The sequence below is a fragment of the Chrysemys picta genome, chromosome 3 (assembly GCF_011386835.1).
Source record: "Chrysemys picta bellii isolate R12L10 chromosome 3, ASM1138683v2, whole genome shotgun sequence".
In the NCBI taxonomy this organism is placed as follows: domain Eukaryota; kingdom Metazoa; phylum Chordata; order Testudines; family Emydidae; genus Chrysemys; species Chrysemys picta.
The window spans coordinates 108,514,727-108,538,184 of record NC_088793.1 but is presented as its reverse complement, the minus strand read 5'-3'; the positions used below and the strand labels follow the sequence as shown (position 1 = coordinate 108,538,184).

At 40.4% G+C, this 23,458-nt stretch overlaps 1 protein-coding gene across 9 annotated transcripts in view; it reads left to right on the top strand.

Annotated features, from left to right (window-relative positions):
* The window catches only part of HIVEP2 (HIVEP zinc finger 2), a 156,888-nt gene that overhangs the window by 116,525 nt on the left and 16,905 nt on the right, over positions 1–23,458 (top strand). For 8 of the 9 annotated variants that reach the window (XR_010600107.1, XM_005280387.5, XM_005280392.5 and 5 more), the window contains 2 exons: positions 15,411–15,454; positions 17,146–22,743. Coding sequence is in view for 8 of the 9 variants with exons in the window: in XM_005280387.5 (XP_005280444.2) it covers positions 17,356–22,743 (5,388 nt within the window). In the remaining variant the exon portion in view is untranslated. The remainder of the gene's footprint in view (positions 1–15,410; positions 15,455–17,145; positions 22,744–23,458) is intronic. The other variant, XM_042848208.2, reaches the window with a different exon arrangement.

The following is a 23,458-nucleotide window of genomic DNA, read 5'->3' as shown; positions in this document are numbered from 1 at the left end:
AAAGACTCCAGCAGAGGGAAAAGAGGGCATGCGGGGGCTCCTTACTGCCAGAGTTTTTCACTGACATGTAGCGACACATCACAGTATGGACACAGACTGCTTTGCACTGCCGCATATGGCTATACATACCCTACATGCTGCTGCAAGGCATGTGCAGTGTAGACGTAGTCTTAGTGTGAAGAACTGTTCTTTAAATAATTATTTGCAAAGCAGTTCTCAGTGCACTCCTGTTACTTTACTAAGCAGTTGTATATATTCAGAGTATAAGTCAGTTCCCATCTTAAAATTAGTTCTACAATGCACTCAAGATCAAGGAAAAAGATAAATTGTTATCCTGAAATATGACTTGATCTGCTTTGAGAAAATTTATGAGGGGAAAAACAGACTATCTTCTTAGCTTTGAAGTTTTACAGATCAGAAATAAGAGGCTGAATTTTGGGTCAAACATCTGTAATAGTCTCATGCTATAAAATAGTACCAGCTTGTGAAGATATGAACAGCAATTCGTCTAGCTTGTTCTAATGAACAGGGAGCACTTTGGAGGTGCTAGTAGAGCAATTATTTAGGATCCATGGTGTAGGAATGGCATGGGGGAGTGGCATCCAAGTGCTTGGGGTTATCAAAGATACCAGAAATAAATCAGAAGTAAAATTTTCTTCTTAAATTTAGAGAGCAAGAGAAGTGTTTAGTTCAGATGATCAGCTGCAGTAGGGGAAAAGAATCAAACAAGGGTCTCTTGCTGAGTAGTAGTTGGGTCATGACTGAGGCAGCTGCTTAATTCAGTCTAGCAGAGGTGTAGGTGACCTTTCTCATGTAGTAAGAAGACGCATCAGAAGAACTGTAATTTTGCAAGTCTAGCTTCAGTCTAGTAAGGGAGTAGAAGCAATCTCCTAGTGCAGTTTCAGCTGTGGAATTTATGTGGTGGCAGTATTATTATTATTATTTATAATATTGTAGCAGCTAAGAGCCCCAAACATAGGCCAGGACCCCATTGTGCTAGGCGATGTACAAACATAGAACAAAAGGATCTTACAATCTAGTAAGTGTCCTGAAATATTTTAGCTTCACCTTTTCTTGTAGGAAAGAAAAAATCTGAGTGATTAGAGTGCTCTGGGCACATGTAAGCATTTTTGTTTTGCGTGTGTTTTGACTGCAGTGTTTGCAGTTCATTTTTGTTTACCATAAGTGGCCTTCCCTACTGGTGCTAGTACAATTCAGAGTGAAAAGAGGAGGTTAATATTAAATGCATCTTGAAGCATAGAGTAAGATCGGCAGTGGAAACCTGAGTACTGTTAACGATGAAATCTGAGTTTAGTTAATATCTTCTAGTTATTATTTCAGTCAGGCAGCTATCTCATATTTCTCATCTTTTAACCTGAGGATCCCTGTTAAACTGATCTGTTTCACTATAGCTTCTCTCCCATCACATCCCCTCTCCCCTTGTAATAAAAATAATAATAGCCAGACCACCTTGTTGGCCTCTTTTTGGGGGGTCTGATCTTTCTCAGTGTAACAGCAAGATCAGTATACATATTAATAAATTAAATAAGAGGGGGACTGGGGCTGAGGGTAGGATATGTGATCAATAGATGAAAAAGCAAAATGTTAATTATACAAGACACTTAACTGGTCCTGCCCTTTCACCAAACAACGAGGATGTATGTCAGTGTATAGGACAAGCCGTGCCTATGGCGATGTAGTTCTCAGCCAAACAGGTCTTCTTTGTGGAAAAAAAAATTGCATTAGGAGCCAAGTTGCCTGCCTACAGTAACTGTCAATAAAACGTTAACCCTTACCTTTGTGGAGATGATGTGTAGACTGCGCCTACTCCATTTGCTTTGGAGATTCTAGAGTAGATTCAGAGATGACATAAATGGTGGTGTACATTATACATCAGTAGTGGGAGGGAAGTATAAATTGGTGAAAATGACACCATTCAAGGATAGGAAGGTGAGATTGTAGCAAGAAAAGCAGCCAACAGGAGGTTGTAAGAGGGTTAAGATAGAGCAGCCCCTCACCATGTAATATTATAACTTCTTACTGCCTCTTGCTGGTTTCTGTTTCAACCTCAATCTTCTGTCTCCTAATGGTGCAAGTTACACCACTTACCCCCAGTTACCCATACATAACCATTTATGTGTTATGTGGCCTCTGAATTTGGCCTTTTATTGTATAGGAACATAAGAATTTCCAGACAACATCAGACCCATGTTCCATCTAGTCCAGTATTCTGTCTCTTACTGTGGCCAGTACCAGATGCTTCAGAGAAAGGTGTGAGAGACCCTGCAGTGGGCAGTTAGGAAATAACCTGTCCCCAGAGAACGTTTCTTTCCAACACCCATTAAATAGAGACCTGGCTTTCACCCTGAAACAGAAATAGAAGTTATGTACTCTTGTCCATACACTATTTAACATTTTTATCAATGACCTGGAAGAAAACATAAATTCATCATTGATAAAGCTTGCAGATGACACTAAGAAGAGGAACTGGGAAATAATGAAGAGAACAGATCAATGATTCAGAGCAATCTGAATCGGTGAACTGGGTGCAAGATAACTAAATGTAAATGTATACATCTGGGAACAAAGAAGGTAGTCCATACTTACAGGATGGGGGCCTCTGTCCTGGGAAGTAGTGACTCTGGAAAAGACTTGGGTTTCATAGTGGGTAATCATCTGAATATGAGCTCCCAGTGTGACACTGTGGCCGATGCGATCCTGGGATTTATAAACAGAGGAATATTGAATAGGAATAGATAAATTTTTTACCTCTGTATTTGGCACTGGTGCAACCACTGCTGGAATCCTGTGTTCAGTTCTGGTGCCCACAATTCAAGAAGGATGTTAACAAATTGGAGAGGGTTCAGAGAAGAACCACAAAAATGGTTAAAGGATTGGAAAACATGCCTTAGAGTGTATGTCTACACTGCAATTAAACACCCGCGGCTAGCCCGTGTCGGAGCACTTGGCTTGGGCAATGGGGCCATTCAATTGTGGTGTAGACGTTCAGGCTTGGGTTGAAGCCTGGACTCTGAGACCTTATGAGGGGGGAGGGTTTACATTGCAATTAAACAACCCATAGCCCAAGTCCACTGACACAGGCCTGCCGTGGGTGTTTAATTGCAGTGTAGACATTCCCACAGTGATAGACTTAAGGAGTTCAATCTATTTTGCATAACAGAGAAAGGGTTTAACAATATCCAATGGCTGGAAGTTGAAGCTAGGTAAATTCAGACTGGAAATAAGGCATCTTTTTAACCAGGAGGGTGATTAACCATTAGAACACCTTACCGGGGGTTGTGGTAGATTCTCTGTCATTGGCAATTTTTAAATCAAGATTGGATGTTTTCCTAAAAGATATGCTCTAATTTATATAGGAATGATTTGGGGGGAAGTTCTGTTATACAGGAGGTCAGACTAGATGATCACAATGGTCCTTTCTGGATTTATAATCTGTGAGGGAAAAGCCCTTGTCTAAATGGGAAAAAAAATCTAAAATGTTTTTGTCTTATTTATCTTCATCATCTTCCTCTGGGCCAAGTCCTGCTAAGGGAGCAGGAGCCTTTCAGTTGGTCCCCTGCACGTCTTAGATGCACTTACCCTCCCTTCTGTAGAGGACCTGCTGAATACTCTAGCAACCCTAGGGCTGTAAGCCTTGTAGATTGTGGGGGAAATCTGTACCTTTCTTCCTAGCTCCTCCTCCCACTCCAAGAGAGGAAGATTTCAAGCCCAGCTGATACCTCATTTTCAGGGCTATCAGCTGCTCATGTTTGGGGGGTTTACATCTCCCCTTTAGGGACCAATAGGACTCACTGTCAGCCATGGAGACCCACCTTAATGCTATGTAGTCGGGAAGGCTTTGCACATGAGCACAACCTCCCCAATTTAATCTCCGCAGAGCTAGGAGGGGAGTCATGGAAACTGTTGCTTGGCACAGGGAATACCCCCCCCCCACAAGGATTCCACATGCAGTTCACAGCTGTGGAGTCGGAATGGGCTGTGAACTGCTGCCTGGAGTTTGCAGCCCACTGGTTCTGTGCCACAGAGTGTGTATGGGGTAGGCTTTGTCCCATACTCAACTGTACTACCTGAGAAAATGTTTTGTGTGTTTTTAAAATCCTAGATTCCTGCACACACACAGTACAGTTAGATTTAAATTTTGTCAATATTCAGTCACATTATGTTTTCATTCGATTTTATCTTCTGTAAAATTTTCTGTTTCCATAAGACTTTAAAAAGATAAAGAGTTAAAAGGACTGGCAACCTATTTCCATTGTCTGATATAATTTTAGCTCTGACTGCTTGGCTGAGGCAATAAATTCAAAATCTGGTCACTGTGCCTTCAACATTATAATTTAAGTGCCAAATTGTGGCATTGGGTATGTGGCTCCTATTAACTTCATATATATCTACAGCCAGAGCATGGCCCCAAGTATTTAAAGATTACTCATAATTATTTTACATTCATATTTCCTCCTACATAATAATATTGCTGTTAATTTCAGATCAGAATTTCATTGGCTGTAGAATAACAGCATCATCTAATTTTTCTTGCATCACGATGTTTATCTGTTCTGGTAAAAAAAAAAAAAACATCACTATCTATTACCATTTACTGCTAAGGGAGAGGATAGGAAGGCAAAGCTATGATTAGGCACAAACAATGGCGTTACCAGAAGGAGTTAATCACATGCATCAAGAAGAGAATATACTGCTAAATTTCCCATTAGAGTTAATGTTAACCAAATGAACATATTACTTTCAGTTAAGTTTGTTTTATTTTAAAATAGTGACAAAATAAAAATATAACTCCAGAATAATCATTTATTTGCATCAATAATGATTTATATTGCACACTTCCCCCCCGCCCCCATTTACTGTGAATTCTGTATTTGTGATCAGCTGTACATTTTTGTTTAACTTCAGGTCAGAAATGATTGATGTGAGGTATTTGTATCCACAGAAGAGGAATGAATAATAATGAAACAAAACCCCCATGCAGACATAAGCAAAAGGAGTCACAAGATTAAGTAGAGCCATAATTGTAGAAAAGAACACTTTCTTGCACAGCTCATTTGAAAAAGGTACTTCCAGCAATACTTTTGCCCTAGTACACTTCAAACAATTACAGAGATTCTTAAGGGACCTCTAACCTTGACTGACTTATCTTTACATTAACAAGGCATGAGCATCCAAAAGTGTCAAGGTATAGCCAAGGGATGATGCCTTGACGATCTGGGCTGTAAAGCCATTGACAATTTTATAAGATGTAATATATAAAATTTTCAAAGTTCCTGCCACCCACCTATTATGGGTGGAAGACAGTGGGGCTGGAAATCTCAGTGTGACTGATCTGTAACCCTGTACGCACTGAGCAAAGTCAGCCGGTCTACATCCAGTGTAGAAATCATCCATGACTCATACCAACCCTCAGATTTCCGGGCATAGGGCGGTTACTTGGCTACAGCTATGTACAATCGGTTGAGCATACTGCTATTTAGCTTAACAAAGAGACAGTTAAGGGGTCACTTGATTACAGTCTATAAGTACTTATATGGGGAACAAATATATGAAAGTGGGTTCTTCAGTCTAGCAAAGAAAGGTATAACATGATCCAATGGCTGGAAGTTGGAGCTAGACACATTCAGACTGGAAATAAGGTGTACCTTTTTAATGGTGAGAGTAATTAATCAGTGGAACAATTTACTAAGGGTTGTGATGGACTCTCCATAGCTCACCATTTTTAAATCAAGGTTGACTGTTGTTCTAAAAGATCTGCTAAGAGAATTATTTTGGGGAAATTCTTTGGCCTGTGTTATAGAGGCAGTCTGACAAGATGATCACAATGGTGCCATCTGGCCTTGGAATCTATGAATCTGTGCAAGCTCTTGAGTGCTAATCCCAACTCTTGCCATTCTGTGCCTCAATATCCCCAAGCATAAAATGGGAATAGTACTTAACTCTCTGAAGATTCATTTGTTTGTTAATATTGTTATAGAGCTTTGAAAATCCCCAGTCTTATAAACATACCTGAGCATAGTGCTTACTACGCTGAGTAGTTCCATTGGGTCGGATTGTCATTTACACTCTGCAGAGGCAGTGCTAGACCATTGAGGGCCCTAAACAGGACTATTTTGCCCCCATCACAATCATAATTAATTATTAATAAAAAGTGAATGGGGCCCCCTTGAGCTGCTCGGGCCCCCTAAGCAATTGCTTAGTTTGCTTATGCCTAGTGCCGGCTCAGATACTAAGGTCCCTTTACTCCACTTCTGCAGTGTAAAGAGATCTTAAAGTGGGAGTGAATTATATTCTAGAGTGGTGTAATGCAGCCTTAGTGTACAGTAGAACCTAAGAGTTACAAACACCTTGGGAATGGAGGCTGTTCGTAACTCTGAAATGTTTGTAACTCTGAACAAACCGTTTTGGTTGTTCTTTCAAAAGTTTACAACTGAACATTGCCTTACTACAGCTTTGAAACTTTTCTATGCAGAAGAAAATGCGGCTCTTAACCATCTTAATTTAAATGAAACAAGAACAGAAACAGTTTTCTTACTTTGTCAATGTTTTTAAACTTTCCCTTTATTTTTTATTAGTTTACGTTTAGCACAGTACTGTATTGTATTCACTCTTTTTTCGGGGTTTTTTTTTTTTTGGTCTCTACGACTGCCTGATTGCATACTTCTGATTCCAAATGAGGTGTATGGTTGACAGATCAATTAGTAACTATAGTGTTCGTAACTCTGAGGTTCTAATGTAAATGAGACTTGAGACCATTGTGTTTTCAGGATTGGTCATTCACTGGTCTACTGCATGTGATTATGTCCTCCTCTAGTAACTAATCCTAGTGAGTATTTGGCCTTCTATTTTCTTGCAGGTAAAGACTTCTTTAGTTCAAGTGATAGTGGGCTTGGTGCATAAGGTCCAGGTTTTGATCCCCCCCTCCTCCACTTGAAACAGTGTGATGAAATATATTTGTAAAATGGCCATGCTACTGTGTTTAAATGTGCCTTTGCTTGGTGAGCAAAAGGGAAGTATTGTTTCAAGTGCAGGGTTATGTTTTTCTGAATCTATTTCATACTCTAATTGACTATCCATTGGGAACTTTTGTTAAAGAGCTGTTGGCTATTTCCTGTGAGATGTTAGAGTATAAATCCCCTGTATGTTTTCTATGCTGTTTTGTCACATATTAGTTCTTCGGCCAGCCTTTAAGTGCTCTGAGTGAAAAGCAGCAACTTTAAGAACTGTATCTTTTTTCCCTTTAGTATAGCTCATGTTCTCAAGTTAAATTTAGAAAGAGGAAGCTGTTTTGCATAAAGGTAGGATTGTTTTTAAAACAAATAAAGTTGGTGTTAGACTTGCCAAATAGACACACAAGTTCATACGCGGTGGGTAGTCCTGGCTATTTTTAGGCTTTGTATTTGGCTCATTTATTTATTTTATTTATATTTAGACACACCTTCAGTGTACATTCAGTTACATTCAAACTGCTTCCTGAGTCTGTATGAAACTTGCAATTATAGGAGGAGTAGAGCTTGTCAGGTGTTGTCATTTATTATGCATTGCAAATGGCTTATTTCAAGCAGGAAGAACAAAGCTTAATAAAAAAAGACAAGCATTCTCTTAATAATTTGCCCTTTGCAACAACAGACCCTTATCTGATCACCCACGCTCATCTGGCTGCTGACGCTGTTCTTCCTTCATCTGCAAGAGCTATTTTTACACCTTTTGTGTCTTTTGAGGAACCAATTGGGCATGCTGGCTTGCAGTGATTCACCATCTCCAAGTGAACAGGGTGTCCTAAAATGTTGCAAATGGGGTGGGGGTGGAGGGTGTATCTAAATAAGCAAGCTAATTAGTTCTTTTAGGTGTTCTGAGTGCTAAAACACAGCAGCAGAGTCTAATTAAAATAGAGTATGTGCTTTTTGTTGGCAACACAGCGACTCTCTCCCAAAGAATATTAACTAATTAGTATTTGTACAGAGTTCTGAGGATACAAAGCACTATATATGTGCTATTCCTAGTTCTGCCACTGACCTGCTGTGTCACTTCATGGGTCTGTGCCTCAATTTCCCTGTTCTAAAGTGGGAAGGATGATATTTACTTTCATTTGAAAAGCACTGTGAGGTCTGTGGATCAAAAACATTATATAAGTAAGGGGAAGATCCTAAGCTGGTATAAATCACCTTAGCTTGACTGAGTACAATGGGTGTTGCCCTAGAGTGTTCCCTAGAGACACAGAGCTATAAACAGTGCCTACTGTATACCCAGAAGCCTGGAGCTTAGACGCATGTGGGACCAGGCGTTTGGGTACATTTCCAATAGACTGCTGACTGTCCAGGAGGGTGGGAGGGATTGGGCTAGGTTATAACAGAGAACTGCCCATTTTCCTATGCAACTGAATTCTGTGTTTCCTCTAAAAAGTGGCACTCACGTTAATTAATAGTGCTGGTTAATGTTCTGTTTTTGTCTGGTGTAGTTTAGAAATCCGCTTAACTTCAAACAGTAAAATACTGAATTTACCTGGTTTCATACTTTGAAAGGCCTATATATTTTTACATAATGTGTAGAAAGTTTATCTCAAATGAGGATTACCAGTTGCAGTAGACCATACACAATTGACTGTTATACATGCTGGCTTGCAGCAATTCATGCATCAGGATAGCCTAAAATGTTGCTACTATGATATATACCATGGGTGGCCAAACTGCACCGCATGTGGCTCTTTTACAGTTAAAGTGCGGCTCCTGGAGACCACCACCCCATTCTCTGCCTACCAGACTTGAGGGTGGGGGGAGGGAAGAGGAGCTCGGGGCTTCTGCCCTGCTCTGGAGTGGTGGGGTTGGGGGTTTCTGCCAGAGATGACTGATGCCTGCTGAGAGTGGGGGGCACAATGTAAAGGTTTTGCCACAGGTTGACTGTGTGTTGTGTGAAAAAATACTTCCTTTTGATTGACTTAAACCTGCTGCTTATTAATTTCATTTGGTGACCACTAGTTCTTCTGTTATGAAAAGGAGTAAATAACACTTCCTTATTTACTTTCTCCACACCAGTCATGATTGTATAGACCTCAATCAGATCCCCCCTTAGTCGTCTCTTTTCTAAATTGAAAAGTCTAAGTCTTATTAATCTCTCCTCATATGGCAGCAGTTCCATACCCCTAATCATTTTTTGCTGTCCTTTGCTGAACCTTTTCCAATTCCAATATATCTTTTTTGAGATGAGGCGACCACATCTGCACGCAGTATTCAAGATGTGAGCGTACCATGGATTTATATAGAGGCTATATGATATTTTCTGTCTTATTATCTATCCCTTTCTTAATGGTTCCCAACATTCTGTTTGCTTTTCTGACTGCTGCTGCACATTGAGTGGATGTTTTCAGAGAACTATCCACAATGATTCCAAGATCTCTTTCTGTAGTGGTAACAGCTAATTTAGACCCCATTATTTTATATGTATAGCTGGGATTATGTTTTCCAATGTGCATTACTTCGCATTTATCAACACTGAATTTCATCTGCCATTTTGTTGCCCAGTCACCCAGTTTTGTAAGATCCTTTTGAAGCTCTTCTTACATGAGAGAGAGAATGCTTCGTGTCACCTCAGAGCCTTGGTCCTGTCCACTGTCCCATCTCCAGCTGTGGCCATCACTTCAGAGGAAGGAGACCAAAAAAACCCCAGTATACATTTTGGAGGAAAAGTAGGGGGAGTAAATTCCCTTCCTGGCCCCTGCAGGTGACCATGGAAACAACAGAAAAACTCAATGGGAACAGGATTGGTCACAAGTGTGCAAATAATCTTGTTTTTATAGACAGTGAGCTCAGGATTTAGTAAACAACCCTAAGATTTAAAATAAGATTGTACACAATGATTGGTATATGTAAAAAAGTGAATGAAGGACCAGATTCTGCAAACATTTATTCACAGGTGTAGTTCATACTCATGTGATGAGTTCTGTTGAAGTCAGTAGGTCTAGTTAGATGAGTAAGTGTTTGTAGGATCAGGCATCAGTACTTTAGTGTGAAATGTGAATTGCTTATTTTGATATATGATATGAGAGGAGGCATAGATGTTTTTAAATTATACAATTATCTTTGCTAATGGATAATTTTTAGTTTAAAAAAATCTCACTTTCATTAAAATGCAGCAATTATCTCTGTTTAAAAAAGATTAAAATGTGATTTCACTTCATATATTTTTCTATATATTTTTGCTCTAAAAATTATGCTATATTTCCACAAATAAATTGTAAAAAATCTTTTGGGTAAAATTTGGGAATACTCACTGTTTTACAGGAGAGAAACTTTACCAGGATACAAAAATTGCTTTCCCCAATAGAAATATTGAAACCTCACCCTGGCCAAATTTGCCATGTTTTTTGTGTGAAAATTAACAACTCTTCCAGTATTTATATGAGAAATTTAGAGATATGAAAATCTGTAACATTCATAAATCCATTCTGCTAACATTATCAGTCTAAACTCTTTAAGATATTGGTTGTCCTCTTTAATGTATATCAAGTGTGGGTAATTTGGAGAATGAGTATATATTGTTTATACACTAACATTTTGGTTCTCCTTTCTTTTGACCTTCAGAATTGCCACTAAATTCATGCATTTATTTCATCTGTCACTTGAAAAGTGCGAAATTTTTCTCAGATTAACATATTTCTCTGCATTTAGGGTTTTTTTTTAAATTCTTTCCCTAATCTCATGTACTTTTTCCAACTCTTCCGAGTACATATAGTGGAATATGCTACATGAGTCCCATTTTTCCACAAGTTTGAGTTATCCAATATTATTAGGATTTGTGTTGTTATAAAAATCCCACCAATGACTCATGTCTATCAAATCTGCAGTTGTTCCAACAGAACTTTTTAAAGTGCACATGGGCAATTATTGATGTTTTACCCATCAATTTTCATGCTTTAATTTATTCTCAAGGGAAATAAGTAGCCATGTGAGAAGATTAACTATTTACACAGTTCCCTCATTTAGCTACATATCTGCATAATCCCAGTTTTTCTGCTATGTGTACAGCTAGATTTAATATGTCCTTTTTGGAACATGGTCAACCAGGAAAGTTAAGTGCAGTATTATCTGATAGGCTCAAATACCTCAGGGAAACTGTTCCAGAGTGATCTGCATGGCTAGATTAGGCAATCAGATGCAAAATATTTACCCCCTCTTTTAAAAGCAATGTGATCAGAAAGATCTATGAGCTGTTAATTGACTGACAAGGTTGTGTGTACTGCAGGCTGTTTTGCCATCTCTCTGATAGCAGTTATTTGATCAATTCAAGGAGAAGAACTGTGGTTAATTTGGGAACTTTTACCAATAAAGGAAGTACTTAAGATGAATTTGGCTCCTATGTAGCTTTTTTTTCCCTTTCTTATTTTTTTTGAGCAATCATCCTGTGGAAATAAGTCTGTGTTCAGTTGGACTCTGGCAACGTGTACGCTTTTTTTATACATATTTTCCATCCGGTAGTAATGTGTACATTATGTGTGATGCTGGGGCAGGAAATAGTGATGTACTTTGAGTGAGCAATCCTTGTCATTATAGTGAAAAGGTCAATGGTAAATCAGGTCTGCTGTAGTATGACTTCTTAAAATACCCTCAACTTAAGTTTAAAGGGTGGCAGCTGTACTTTTAAAATTATATTTGTGATATTTAATTTAGCAAGAATTGTGTGTTTGGCTGCAGCTGGGCTGTGAGCATCTATAACGCAAGCCAGGATCCAATATCCACCAAAAATCTACATCTCCCTGCAACCAAGCAACTCAAGATTTAGCACAATGTGCTGTTCACTTTTCCTTTGTGAACATTCTGGAGGTGACGGATTCATTTATTCCCAGGTCACAGCAGTTAACTTCAAACTGTTATTTGTTACAATTTAAAGCTAAATAAGGACCAGATTCTGCTTACAGTGTAAATCTGGAGTTACCTCTGTGGCTTTAATGTTAATGGCTTCAGATTCACAGTAATGTGATTTAGGGAAGAATTTGGCCCTTAACTTAAGATGCCATTGAAATAATTTGGCTCTTTTTCTAGAAGTTTTCAAATAAATCCTCATGCTTGTGTCCACAGCCCCTTGAAGTCAATGGAAAGACTTCTGTGGACTTAAATGGGCTTTGGATCAGGCCCACAGAATGGATATAAACCTCCCCTCACTGCCATGGCAATGTGCCTGATCGCTAATTTGGAAGGATCACATCCAAGACAGAGAGTAATTCCTTCTCTGTGCCCATTTATCCCTTGGCCTTTATATCTTTATACTGAAACTTCCAACAAGGGTGCAGAGTGCTGCAAGTTGAGATGGATTTTCTGAAATTGACACCTGTCTACTGAGGACTAAACAGAGACCAACTTATTGTATATATACATATCTGTTCTCAGGTAGTCTTTCTTTTAATCAGCACTGACTTCAGTGGCTTAAAGGTAAAAGGCTCTAATTTCTTAGGGCCTGATCCAACACACATTGAAGTAAATAGGGGCCTCTTCATCTACTTTAATGGGATTTGGACTGTTCCCTAATCATCTGAGCCATTCAGCATCCTCTGTTTAGTCATTTGTGATATAATTCCTTGAGCACAACAAGGCTAAAATGAGCTGGGTAAAACCTAAGTAGAAACAAAATAATCAGTTTTATAAATATTAACAGACGTGTACAGCTATTCAACTTTCAGCCTGAAAATTCCAAAATGTTATGCAAAATTTGAAGCAAATTTTAATAACAGCATCTAAATATATGAAATGTGCCTGTTAGAAAGTTAGATGATATGCCAATGCTGCTTTTACAAATACAAAATCTGGCCTTAGAACCCACAAATTACTGTGCACACAAAATTGCATACACAAATAATTGTGAATAAAATCCTGGAACCAGCATGCAGTCCTGGGATTCCAGAGAGTCTAAGGTCTGGTCTACACTGGGGGGGGGGATCGATCCAAGTTACGCAACTTCAGCTATGCGAATAGCGTAGCTGAAGTCGAAGTATCTTGGATTGAATTACCTGGGGTCCACACGGCGCGGGATCGACGGCCGCGGCTCCCCCGTCGACTGCGCTACTGCCGCTCGCTCTGGTGGAGTTCCGGAGTCGACGGTGAGCGCGTTCGGGGATCGAAATATCGTGTCTTAACGAGACACGATAAATCGATCCCGGATAAATCGATTGCTACCCGCCGATACGATGCGGTGCATAAGAAATTTGTAAACGATGGTCTTCTTTGTTTTGTTTTGGTTTTCTGTGTGTGAATGTAGAGCTCATGAAAGGTGCCATACTGACAACCCCAGAGACAGAATCCATCTGTTTATCCAGGTACAGACAATTTTACAACTTCCACAAACTGGACCCCTAATGCACCTCAGCTCTAAGGTACAGATGTGAGAAGAAGAGTCTCCTTGCCCATGCAGTTCTTGAATTCATAGGCTGCTGATTAGTGCCAATTGTTGAGCCCACTTTTTCAGACCTAACTTAGCTCTGATTTTGTCTTAATTAGTAAGGACTTCAGGTTCAGCTGTATTGTGGCATGTTGCCATAGGACTTTTGTCTACTGGGATCTGGAATATAACTGCCAAACTCATCATGGGCCATCTAAAGCCATCATATGGTAACAATATTCAATCAACAAATGGCTGTTGATGTGGGTATCATTGGCAGAGCAGAGGGAATTGGGGGAAGGGAGGTTATGCCAAAAGTATTCTATTACTATTCGCTGCCAGGAGTCAAATCCTGAGGTAGATCTTCACTTATGATCAGATCCTCAGTTGCAGACCATACTCAGCTCAAAGATCGCCTTTGTGCTCCGTTACTTCTGAGGCTGGTTGGCAGAAACTAGAGCAACCTGAGGACCCTGCCTGTGCCCCCTGCATAAATACAAGGGTCCTAGAGCAGCCAGTACAGCAGCTCTATGCTAAGTATCGCCCTACGGAGTAGAAATTCTCCAGGGGCCAGTTACAGTGGTTTTAGTGCAGCTTTATGCTGGCAGAGCAGCACACACAAATAAGCCTTAATACTGAGCAGGGTCTAACTCTGACTCCGGAGTCAGTAAGAGTTTTTCTGTGTCAGGAACTCAGGAAATACATAAACTTCCAATTTGTTCATTTACAAGGATTGTAATATGAACTACAAGCTGGGAAGCACTGAGAACTGTGATTTACCAAATTTTATTTTAATGCTTTCCAGTACAGCCACTTAAAAACTTGTTATGACATTTCAGGTGCTCCATAGTCAAATGAATATTTGTGCCTGGTATATAGCAGAACAGGGGCATCCTTGACAAAGGAGTGAGAGGGAATAATGCTCCCTTAAAAGTGCTAAATTCTAGATTTGACAAAAATACAGTTCCCAGTTTCTCAGTAATCTTTTCATGATCGACATTTTCAATTATGTAAAATGAAATGAGACGATAGTTCACTAATGTGGTTTGATGGCTTGGCTATATTTCCACATTATGATAGGAAAACCTGGGCTTGGCCCACTTCCAGAGAGGACCTTACAATTCAAGGCAAATGATGCGCTCTACTTAGCTTGAAGTACAGTTTCTGATCATTGTAGGTGGGCTCATCTCAATAATTCCAGTGGGAGCAAAGTTCTGCCAAAGGTATTAAAGAAAACATGCGTCATTATTATCTGTTCTTTAGCTTGAAATATTGGTAGTTTCTGCATGTTAGATGATATACTTCTCTATGCAGAGTAGTATAAATAAGGTATTTGTCATAGAAGTCTTGCCAATTTGACTTGGCATATCAGTGCTCATCATGGAAGTTGAGGAGAAGGGGTTGCACATGAAAATATGAAAAGTAGGTTTCAAAATATGTTAGTAGAGTACCAGGCCTTTCCGTTTAGGTTAGTAACACGTAGTTTAAAGTATTAAAAACAAATTGTTAACTGTGCTAGCAGGGGTCATATTTAAAAGTTGTTGCTAATGTGTGTCTAGAATTGTTTCTCTGATAAAAATGAAAAGGGATTTATTTTTTTTCTGAGAACCATGCTAGCCGAACTAGGCTACAGATAATCCTCCTCATTAGACTATATGCTACTGTTTTAGAGCACGGGTGAAAGAATTTTTTAAATTATTCTGAGAATAATATGGATCTCAGAATAACTTGGATTTTTAACATGGGTCTCCCTATCTACATCGGAAAATCTCTTAAAACTGTGCTAACAACGTTCTTTATTCAAATGCAGTTGTTGCTATCATGGTTCCAGCCACAGTCTGGACACAGAGTTATCAGGCTCAGGCCTCCAACTCTCCAGGGGAAGCTTCTCGCTCATGACTAGGGGATGGCCAAGTGGATTTGTCAGGCACTGCTTTACACGATAGGGAGTTACCATATTTCTCTGTCCAGTGCCAGTTATATATTTCAAGACTTTCTCCTAACTGCATTTGTTTCTTTCACAGGAATATTTAAGAAGTCATGCGTATTAGATGTCTAGAAGATGCAGGTAACATTTTTATTATGGAAAACAAAATTACATCTCTTCCTATCCTGTCCCATCCTGTCCCCACTTTCCTGCTCTTTGCCAATTTTTTTTCAACTCAAGTGCAGTCCTTCAGCCATAGAAATATAATACATTCCATCAGCTTCTTCCCTTCATCTTCCATCTGGTGTGGAATCCTGACTCCCTTTTTCCTTAGCCCTGTTTCATCCTGGAAATATACTATGTTCTGATAATATGACGGCAGAGATCGTGCATTTTTCTTGCGATTCAAGCACTCTGCTTAGATGCATAAATCAGGCCCCTGAGCTTTACTTATTTACAAACAGAACTGTGGAAACCAATTGTACTTAAGCGTATCAAGTGCTGAAACCTGGTTAGATACTATGCAGTTCTAAATTACTTTTAAATATGACATGCTTAAGTGTCATAAATGTAGTTTTTAAACTACAGTTGTCATCAGTAATTCTTCTCTAGCAATATACTCTGACTAAAAGGTACACCAGTGTTTTAGCTTATATTTTAAATGCTTTTTTTTTTTTTACAAAAAAATTATGTAACGTATTTAATTATTTACTGCCGACTGTTTAAAAATAATGTAAAAGGCAGTAATCTACATTTTCTTGTGCAAGGCAATTATGTGATCTAATGATAAGAGCAGGTTACTGAGAGTTAGGACTCATCTCATAAAGACAAGGAGGAGTGCAGTGGCACCTTAAAGACTAACTGATTTTTTGGGGGCATAAGCTTTCATGGATTAAAAAACCCACTTCTTCAGATGCATGGAGTGAAAATTACAGAGACAGGCATAAATATATATTGGCACATGAAGAGAAGGGAGTTACCTTACAAATGGAGAACCAATGTTGAAGGCCAATTTAGTCAGGGTGGATGTAGTCTACTCCCAATAATTGATGAGAAGGTGTCAATACCAAGAGAGGGAAAATTGCTTTTGTAGTGAACCAGCCACTCCCAGTCCTTATTCAAGCCCAAATTGATGGTGTTAAGTTTGCAAATGAATTGTAGCTCAGCAGTTTCTCTTCAAAGTCTGTTTTTGAAGTTTTTTTGTTGAAGTATGGCTACTTTTAAATCTGTTATTGAGTGTTTTCCTACTGACTTTTGTATGTTACCATTCCTGATGTCTGATTTGTGTCCATTTATCCTTTTACGTAGAGAGTCTCATAAAGGACTCATTTTCAAAACTGCATAGTAATTCTGGGGGTCTCAATTTTTGAGTGCCCATCTTGAGCCATCTTAAAGGGGCCTGATTGGAAAAAATTAGGTGTTCAGAACTTTCTGAAAATCAAGCCAATTTCAAAAAGTTTCATAATTGGACACCCCAAAATGAGGCACGTAAAGTTATTAATCGTTTTAAAAAAATTAGGCCCTGGTTTCTAGTCCTAGTTCTTTCACTGACTTGGTATGTGACCTTCAGTTATCTTCTTAACCTGTTCATTCTCTGTCCACACATTCTCTGTTCCCGCATCTGTCCATGGGTTTTGTGAAGCTTAATTAATGTTAGTAAAGTCCCTTAATAAGCTTGGAAGAAAGGTACAATACAAATGCAAATTACTACAATATTGTTACATTTTCGTATTCATCACTCTTCCTTTTGAGAATTGTGAAGCAAATTAAATTGCTCATGTGGTGATTACCCACTTGTATTAATCTGCATGTTTTTATTTTCTTCTCTTCAGGTAGCTGCATTGTTGTGGAAGGGATGAAAAGGACTTTGCTATAGTAGATCAACAAATATCTCTCTGGATCATTCTGCATCTCAACACTTACAATGGAAAATGTTCAAATGCCATACCAACTCCTTGCAAATGCATGATAAACTGTTTGGGAAAGTTCCTGCCATGAACAGAATTGTCTGATAATTATATTAGCATACACACTCAAATCTAATGCCTATAGACTACTGTGTGGAAAGTTCAAAAGAAAAAGAGAAGTCTGTGAACTTGCAAAGGCTCTGGAAAAATGGGAGCAACAAAACTTTAAAAAGCACAGCATTGGACACACTCCATGTGTCTGCACAGCTTTCAAGTGAACTAGCACTTAAGACCTTGTGTAACAAAATGGACTCTGGGGACACAGCTATAGGGCAAAAAGCTACCTCAAGGTCTGGAGAAACTGCTAAAGTACCAACTAGATGGAGGCAAGAACATTCAGCTGTTATTAAGATGAGCGCTTTTGGCAATCAAGAAATACAGAGGCAACCAGAAACAGATCATGAGCAAGTCGGAAACACAGCATCAGCACAACTTTTTAGTTCTGGGAAACTTGGCTCATCGAGTGAAGCTGGGCAGCAGGTCACCGAGAAGCAATATCCACAGCACCGGCCAAGTCCCTACTCATGTCAACATTCACTTTCTTTTCCCCAGCATTCATTGCCACAAGGGTTCTTGCACAACATAAAGCCACATCAGAGCTTGGAAGGCCACACATGGCAGTTTCCTGGCCACTTGCAATCAGTTGCCTCAGAGGACATATTTCCTTTTCACCTGCACGGCCATAGTGGAGGTTTCTCTAGAAAGAAAATTTCAAGTTTGAACCCTGCTTATAGCCAATATTCTCAGAAATCGATAGAACAATCAGAAGATGCTCACAAGAAAGAGCACAAACCCAAAAAGCCTGGCAAATATATTTGTCCTTATTGTAGCAGGGCTTGTGCCAAACCTAGCGTACTTAAAAAACATATTAGGTCCCACACTGGGGAACGGCCATACCCTTGTGTTCCTTGTGGTTTCTCTTTTAAGACAAAGAGCAATTTATACAAGCACAGGAAATCACATGCCCATGCAATTAAAGCAGGATTGGTACCTTTCACAGAGTCAGCGGTATCTAAATTGGACCTAGATGCCAGTTTTATTGATGTGGAAGCAGAAATACATTCAGATGGTGAGCAGAGCACAGACACAGAGGATGAGACCTCATTGCTTGTGGAAAGTTCTGACAAACTGAGCCCAGTCCCACAGATGCCACTGGACATTGCTAGCAGAAGTAACTTTCACTCGTCCATCGATGAATCATTGGGAGGCCCAATGAAAGTGCCCATTTTGATTATCCCTAAAAGTGGGATTCAGTTACCCAATGAGAGTTCCCAGTACATTGGATCTGACATGTTACAAAACCCATCCTTAAGTACTAAGTCTGATGACTCTCATACAGTTAAACAGCGACTTGCACTAAGACTGTCAGAGAAAAAAGGGCAAGACTCTGAGCAGTCACTAAATCTTTTGAGCCCACATAGCAAAGGAAGCACTGATTCTGGTTACTTTTCCCGCTCAGAAAGTGCAGAGCAACAAATAAGCCCTCCAAATACTAATGCAAAGTCTTATGAAGAAATAATCTTTGGGAAATTCTATCGGATTAGTCAAAGGACAGCACTAACAGTAGCAACAGCCAATCAGGAACACAATTTAATGGGTAAAATGGGCAGAGTGGAGCAGCCACTACCTCTGGTGAACACCAGATTAGACATCAAGATGCTTGAAGAACATATTTCTCATCTAACTCCAAATAAAGAAGCACTCATTGATCCCAGTAAACTGAGCATTATTACATCTACCCAACTCCTCAGTAGTAGCAATACAGAGTCCAAACAATCCCAGACTACAACATCATCCATCAAAAATGAACTGAACCTTTACCCAGTAAGTCAGCAGGGTGACACACCTGGACTTTTAGAGCCTCCAGTAGATGCTTCTCCACTTATTAGAAGTAACTCCATGCCAACATCTTCTGCAACCAATTTAAGTGTCCCCTCATCTTTGAGAGGAAGCCATTCCTTTGATGAGAGAATGACTGGTTCAGATGATGTATTTTATCCTGGGACAGTTGGAATATCCCATCAGAGGATGTTAAGAAGACAAGCTGCCTTTGAGCTGCCCTCAGTGCAGGAGGGGCACTCAGATCCAGACTACCATGGGAGGACAGGAAAAAATATCCTTGTGGCTTCCAGCAGGTCAACAGGTGGTGAAAAAGGGTCATCCTTGAAGGAGAAGAAATTGACTGCAGGGGAGAGAACCTTCTATGACTATGATGCTTGTGGAAAGCACTACAGAAAATGGGAAGAATTTGAAACTCAAAAGCTGAACTACCGAGACTTGCCATGCTCGGGTGGGATAAAACAAGCAGGGGAGTACTTTGTTGATTCATTTGGACAATCCCAGCCAGTGCCGTCTGTATACGGAACCACATTCGAAAACAGAAAACGCAGAAAAGAGAAGAGTGTTGGGGATGAGGAGGATGTTCCCATGCTTTGCAGCAGTGGTACTGGCACCCCAGTGGGGATGCTGCCTTCAGATTTTGATCCCAAACCCCAAATTCAGGAAGGGCAAAGAAGCGCATGGGATAATGCTGCCCATTGTCACGCAGAGCGTTTTGAAATCTGTAGACCTCACTTGCAGTCTGGAAGCCCATCAGCTTCATTAGAAGAGTCACCTTTAACTGCAGAACCAGAAAAGACAGCAGAGTCACTGAACAGAAAACCCCCTGGAAATGTCATCTCTGTCATTCAGCATACAAACTCAGTGAGCAGGCCAAACTCATTTGAAAGGTCTGAATCTACAGAACATATTGCTTGCCTGCAGGATAAAACCTACTCACTGTCTGAAACCTGTGAGAGCGAGATTGCTGAGACCCCAATGAGCCCAGAGCGGGCTCAGCAAACAGAAAATGCTGATAGTGTGAATAAACTGTCTCCATCTCAACAGCCACAGCCATACCATATGCAGCCCAGACTGGTTCGCCAGCATAACATACAAGTACCTGAGATCCGTGTTACAGAGGAACCAGATAAACCTGAGAAAGATAAAGAAGTTCAGACTAAAGAGCAGGAAAGACCTGCTGAAGAATTCCAGTGGCCGCAAAGAAGTGAAACTCTTTCTCAACTCCCAGCAGAAAAATTACCGCCCAAAAAGAAACGCTTACGGCTTGCTGACATGGAGCACTCCTCTGGGGAGTCCAGCTTTGAATCCACCGGCACAAGCCTCTCTCGCAGCCCTAGCCAAGAAAGTAATTTGTCCCATAGTTCGAGTTTTTCAATGTCCTTTGAAAGGGAAGAAAATACCAAGTTCATCATGCCTTCCAAACACGATGAGTTTGGAAAACAGTCCGAGTTTTTAACTGTTCCAGCTGGTGCTTACTCACTTTCCGTCCCTGGGCATCACCATCAGAAGGAAATGAGACGTTGCTCGTCTGAACAGATGCCTTGTCCGCATGCTACCGAAATCCCAGAGATCCGAAGTAAATCCTTTGATTATGGGAATCTGTCTCATGCTTCAGCAGCCGGGGCACCTTCTGCAGGATTATCTCCATCACGAGAAAGGAAGAAATGCTTTCTGGTCCGTCAGGCTTCTTTTAGTGGGTTCCCAGAGATTCCCCAGACTGATCAAAGTGTGGAACCAGGTATAAAGCAAGAGCAGATGGAACACATACACGCTGGTCTTCGCTCTTCCCAAGTTGCTTGGCATCATTCTCCCATCTCTGTGCTTCAGCCCCTTCAGTCAGATGACTCTGGAAAGCAGGCTATTGGTTCTGGTGCACAGCTTGCCCAGCAACACGCCATCCTTGCCGACAGTCAGGACATTTTAAGGAATCCCTTGATTCAACAAGCGCCTTATATTTCAACCAAATATCCAGCAGAGCAACAGCACCTATTTGCACATAAAGAAAAGGTTCCATTCCCCCCCATTCCCAAGGCCTTGTTTCAGTTTCCGTATCCTGCTGTCAGTATGGTTCCCTTACCGGCTCAGCAGCCTGTCTTATGGCAGTCATGTACAGAACCTTTACAGAGAAACTTGCCACATCATTTTGTACAGCAGTTACAAAAAGCGTATGTCAAACAACCTTTCCAAACAGAAATTCATCCTAGTTATCACCTGGAGCACGCTCAAGAGCATATTGGAAAGAAACCGGCTGAATACATGCATGCGAAAGAGCAAACATACCCGCGTTACTCAGGAACATCTGGGCAGTATTCGAAAAATGCTAAGTACCTGCCAGACCCTAGTATTAAGTCAGCAGATACCTCCTCTGAGCAGCATCTACAGACAGGTTTTGACTCCCCGAATGATGGATCTGTACAGTCTTTACCAGGAACAGTTGTTCCTGTCAGGATTCAGACCCATGTGCCATCCTATGGTAGTGTCATGTATACAAGCATTTCCCAGATCCTTGCACAGAACAACAGCCCTGCTATTGTCATTTGCAAAGTGGATGAGACAGTTTCTCAAAGAACATTATCAACAAATGCAGCCATGCAAGGACTAGGATTTAACATAGCCCAGATGTTAGGTCAGAATGGTGGATTAGAAAAATATCCTCTGTGGAAAGTACCACAGACTTTACCACTTGGGTTGGAATCCTCAATCCCATTGTGTCTGACATCCAGTTCTGACACTGCCTCTACCCTGGGAGGAAGCAAACGAATGCTTTCACCAGCAAGCAGCTTGGAGCTTTTTATGGAGACTAAGCAGCAGAAAAGAGTCAAAGAAGAAAAAATGTATGGACAGATTGTTGAGGAGCTAAGTGCAGTAGAGTTGACTAATTCAGATATAAAGAAGGATTTTTCCAGACCGCAAAAGCCTCAGCTAGTTAGGCAGAGCTGTGCTACTGAGCCAAAGGAAAGTGTGCAGTCCATGTCATCCTCTTCACCATCATCGTCCTCATCATCTCAAGACTTCCCCTCTGCCAGCATACCAACAGCTGACCCTTTTCTGAGCAGGGAAAAGCTTTCCAGTTTTGATTCAGCATCACCAGGGCACAAGTCGAGTGGCCCTTCTGAAGGAAGAGAGTCACCAGAAGAATTGGATGTGGATGAAACAGCATCAGATATGAGCATGAGCCCACAGAGGTCTTCACTGCCATCAGGAGAAATTCAGACAGAAGACCAACTGCGACAGCAGAAATTGCCTCCTGGTATGTTGGTCCAGATGGCATCCAATCCAAATGGGAAAGCAGCACGCTCAACCATCCTCCTAACAGATGGAGCAGATTTTCAGCAGATCTTTCAGTTCCCTAGTCTACGCACTACTACTACTGTGAGCTGGTGTTTCTTAAACTATACCAAGCCCAATTATATTCAACAAGCAACCCTCAAATCTTCAGTTTATGCTTCATGGTGCATTAGTTCATGTAACCCAAACCCATCAGGGTTAAATACAAAGACTACTCTAGCACTTCTAAGGTCCAAGCAGAAAAACACCGCAGAAATTTATTCTTTGGCTGCTATGCATAGACCTGGAGCTGGTAAACTGACCTCCTCAAGTGCATGGAAACAGTTTGCTCAGGTAAACAATAAGTTAAAAAACCCCTTTTATCTAGACATCACACCAAACTGAAAATTGAAATAAATTATTATGCATAAATCAACGTAAGGATAATGAAAAGCTGATATTTGACAGTTGCAATTCTCAATAATAAGTAGAAATTGTATCTATTATAGCTTTTCTAATGTTTTGAAAATGCATCATCCCTGAAAGGTTAAATAAAGGTTCAAAGCAAAATGTGAATGTAATATGTCCTGTTTAAGCCTATATGATTATCCTATGTACCTCTTTATCACTTTTTAAACTATCCACATTGGAAACTCAAAAGGTACAACATACTCTGGGTGAGCATTCTAGGGCCATGGCTCTTGACCCCTGTTCTTCGCCTCCGTGCTCTGACAGCTGATTCAGAGTATGACTTCGGTTACAATGGAAGATGCTAGAAGAGCAGGACATTTGAGGGCTTTATTTCACAGGGTCATTTAGTTTTTACTCCCGCCTTTTTCTAGTAACAAACATTGACATTAATGGGAGTTACCTGAAAAAAGACTGAATGGCAACTGAATAAGGACCTCCAGATTTGGTCCCAAGCGATCAGCATACCACAGCCATGATTGGCCAGCATGATGTGGTGATGCTTTTGCTGTATCACCAGATAACGCTCCTTTAAAATGTGCCTGTTATGCCCCTCCACCATCTCTCACCAGACGTAAAGGGACAAATTAATTGGCTTCAT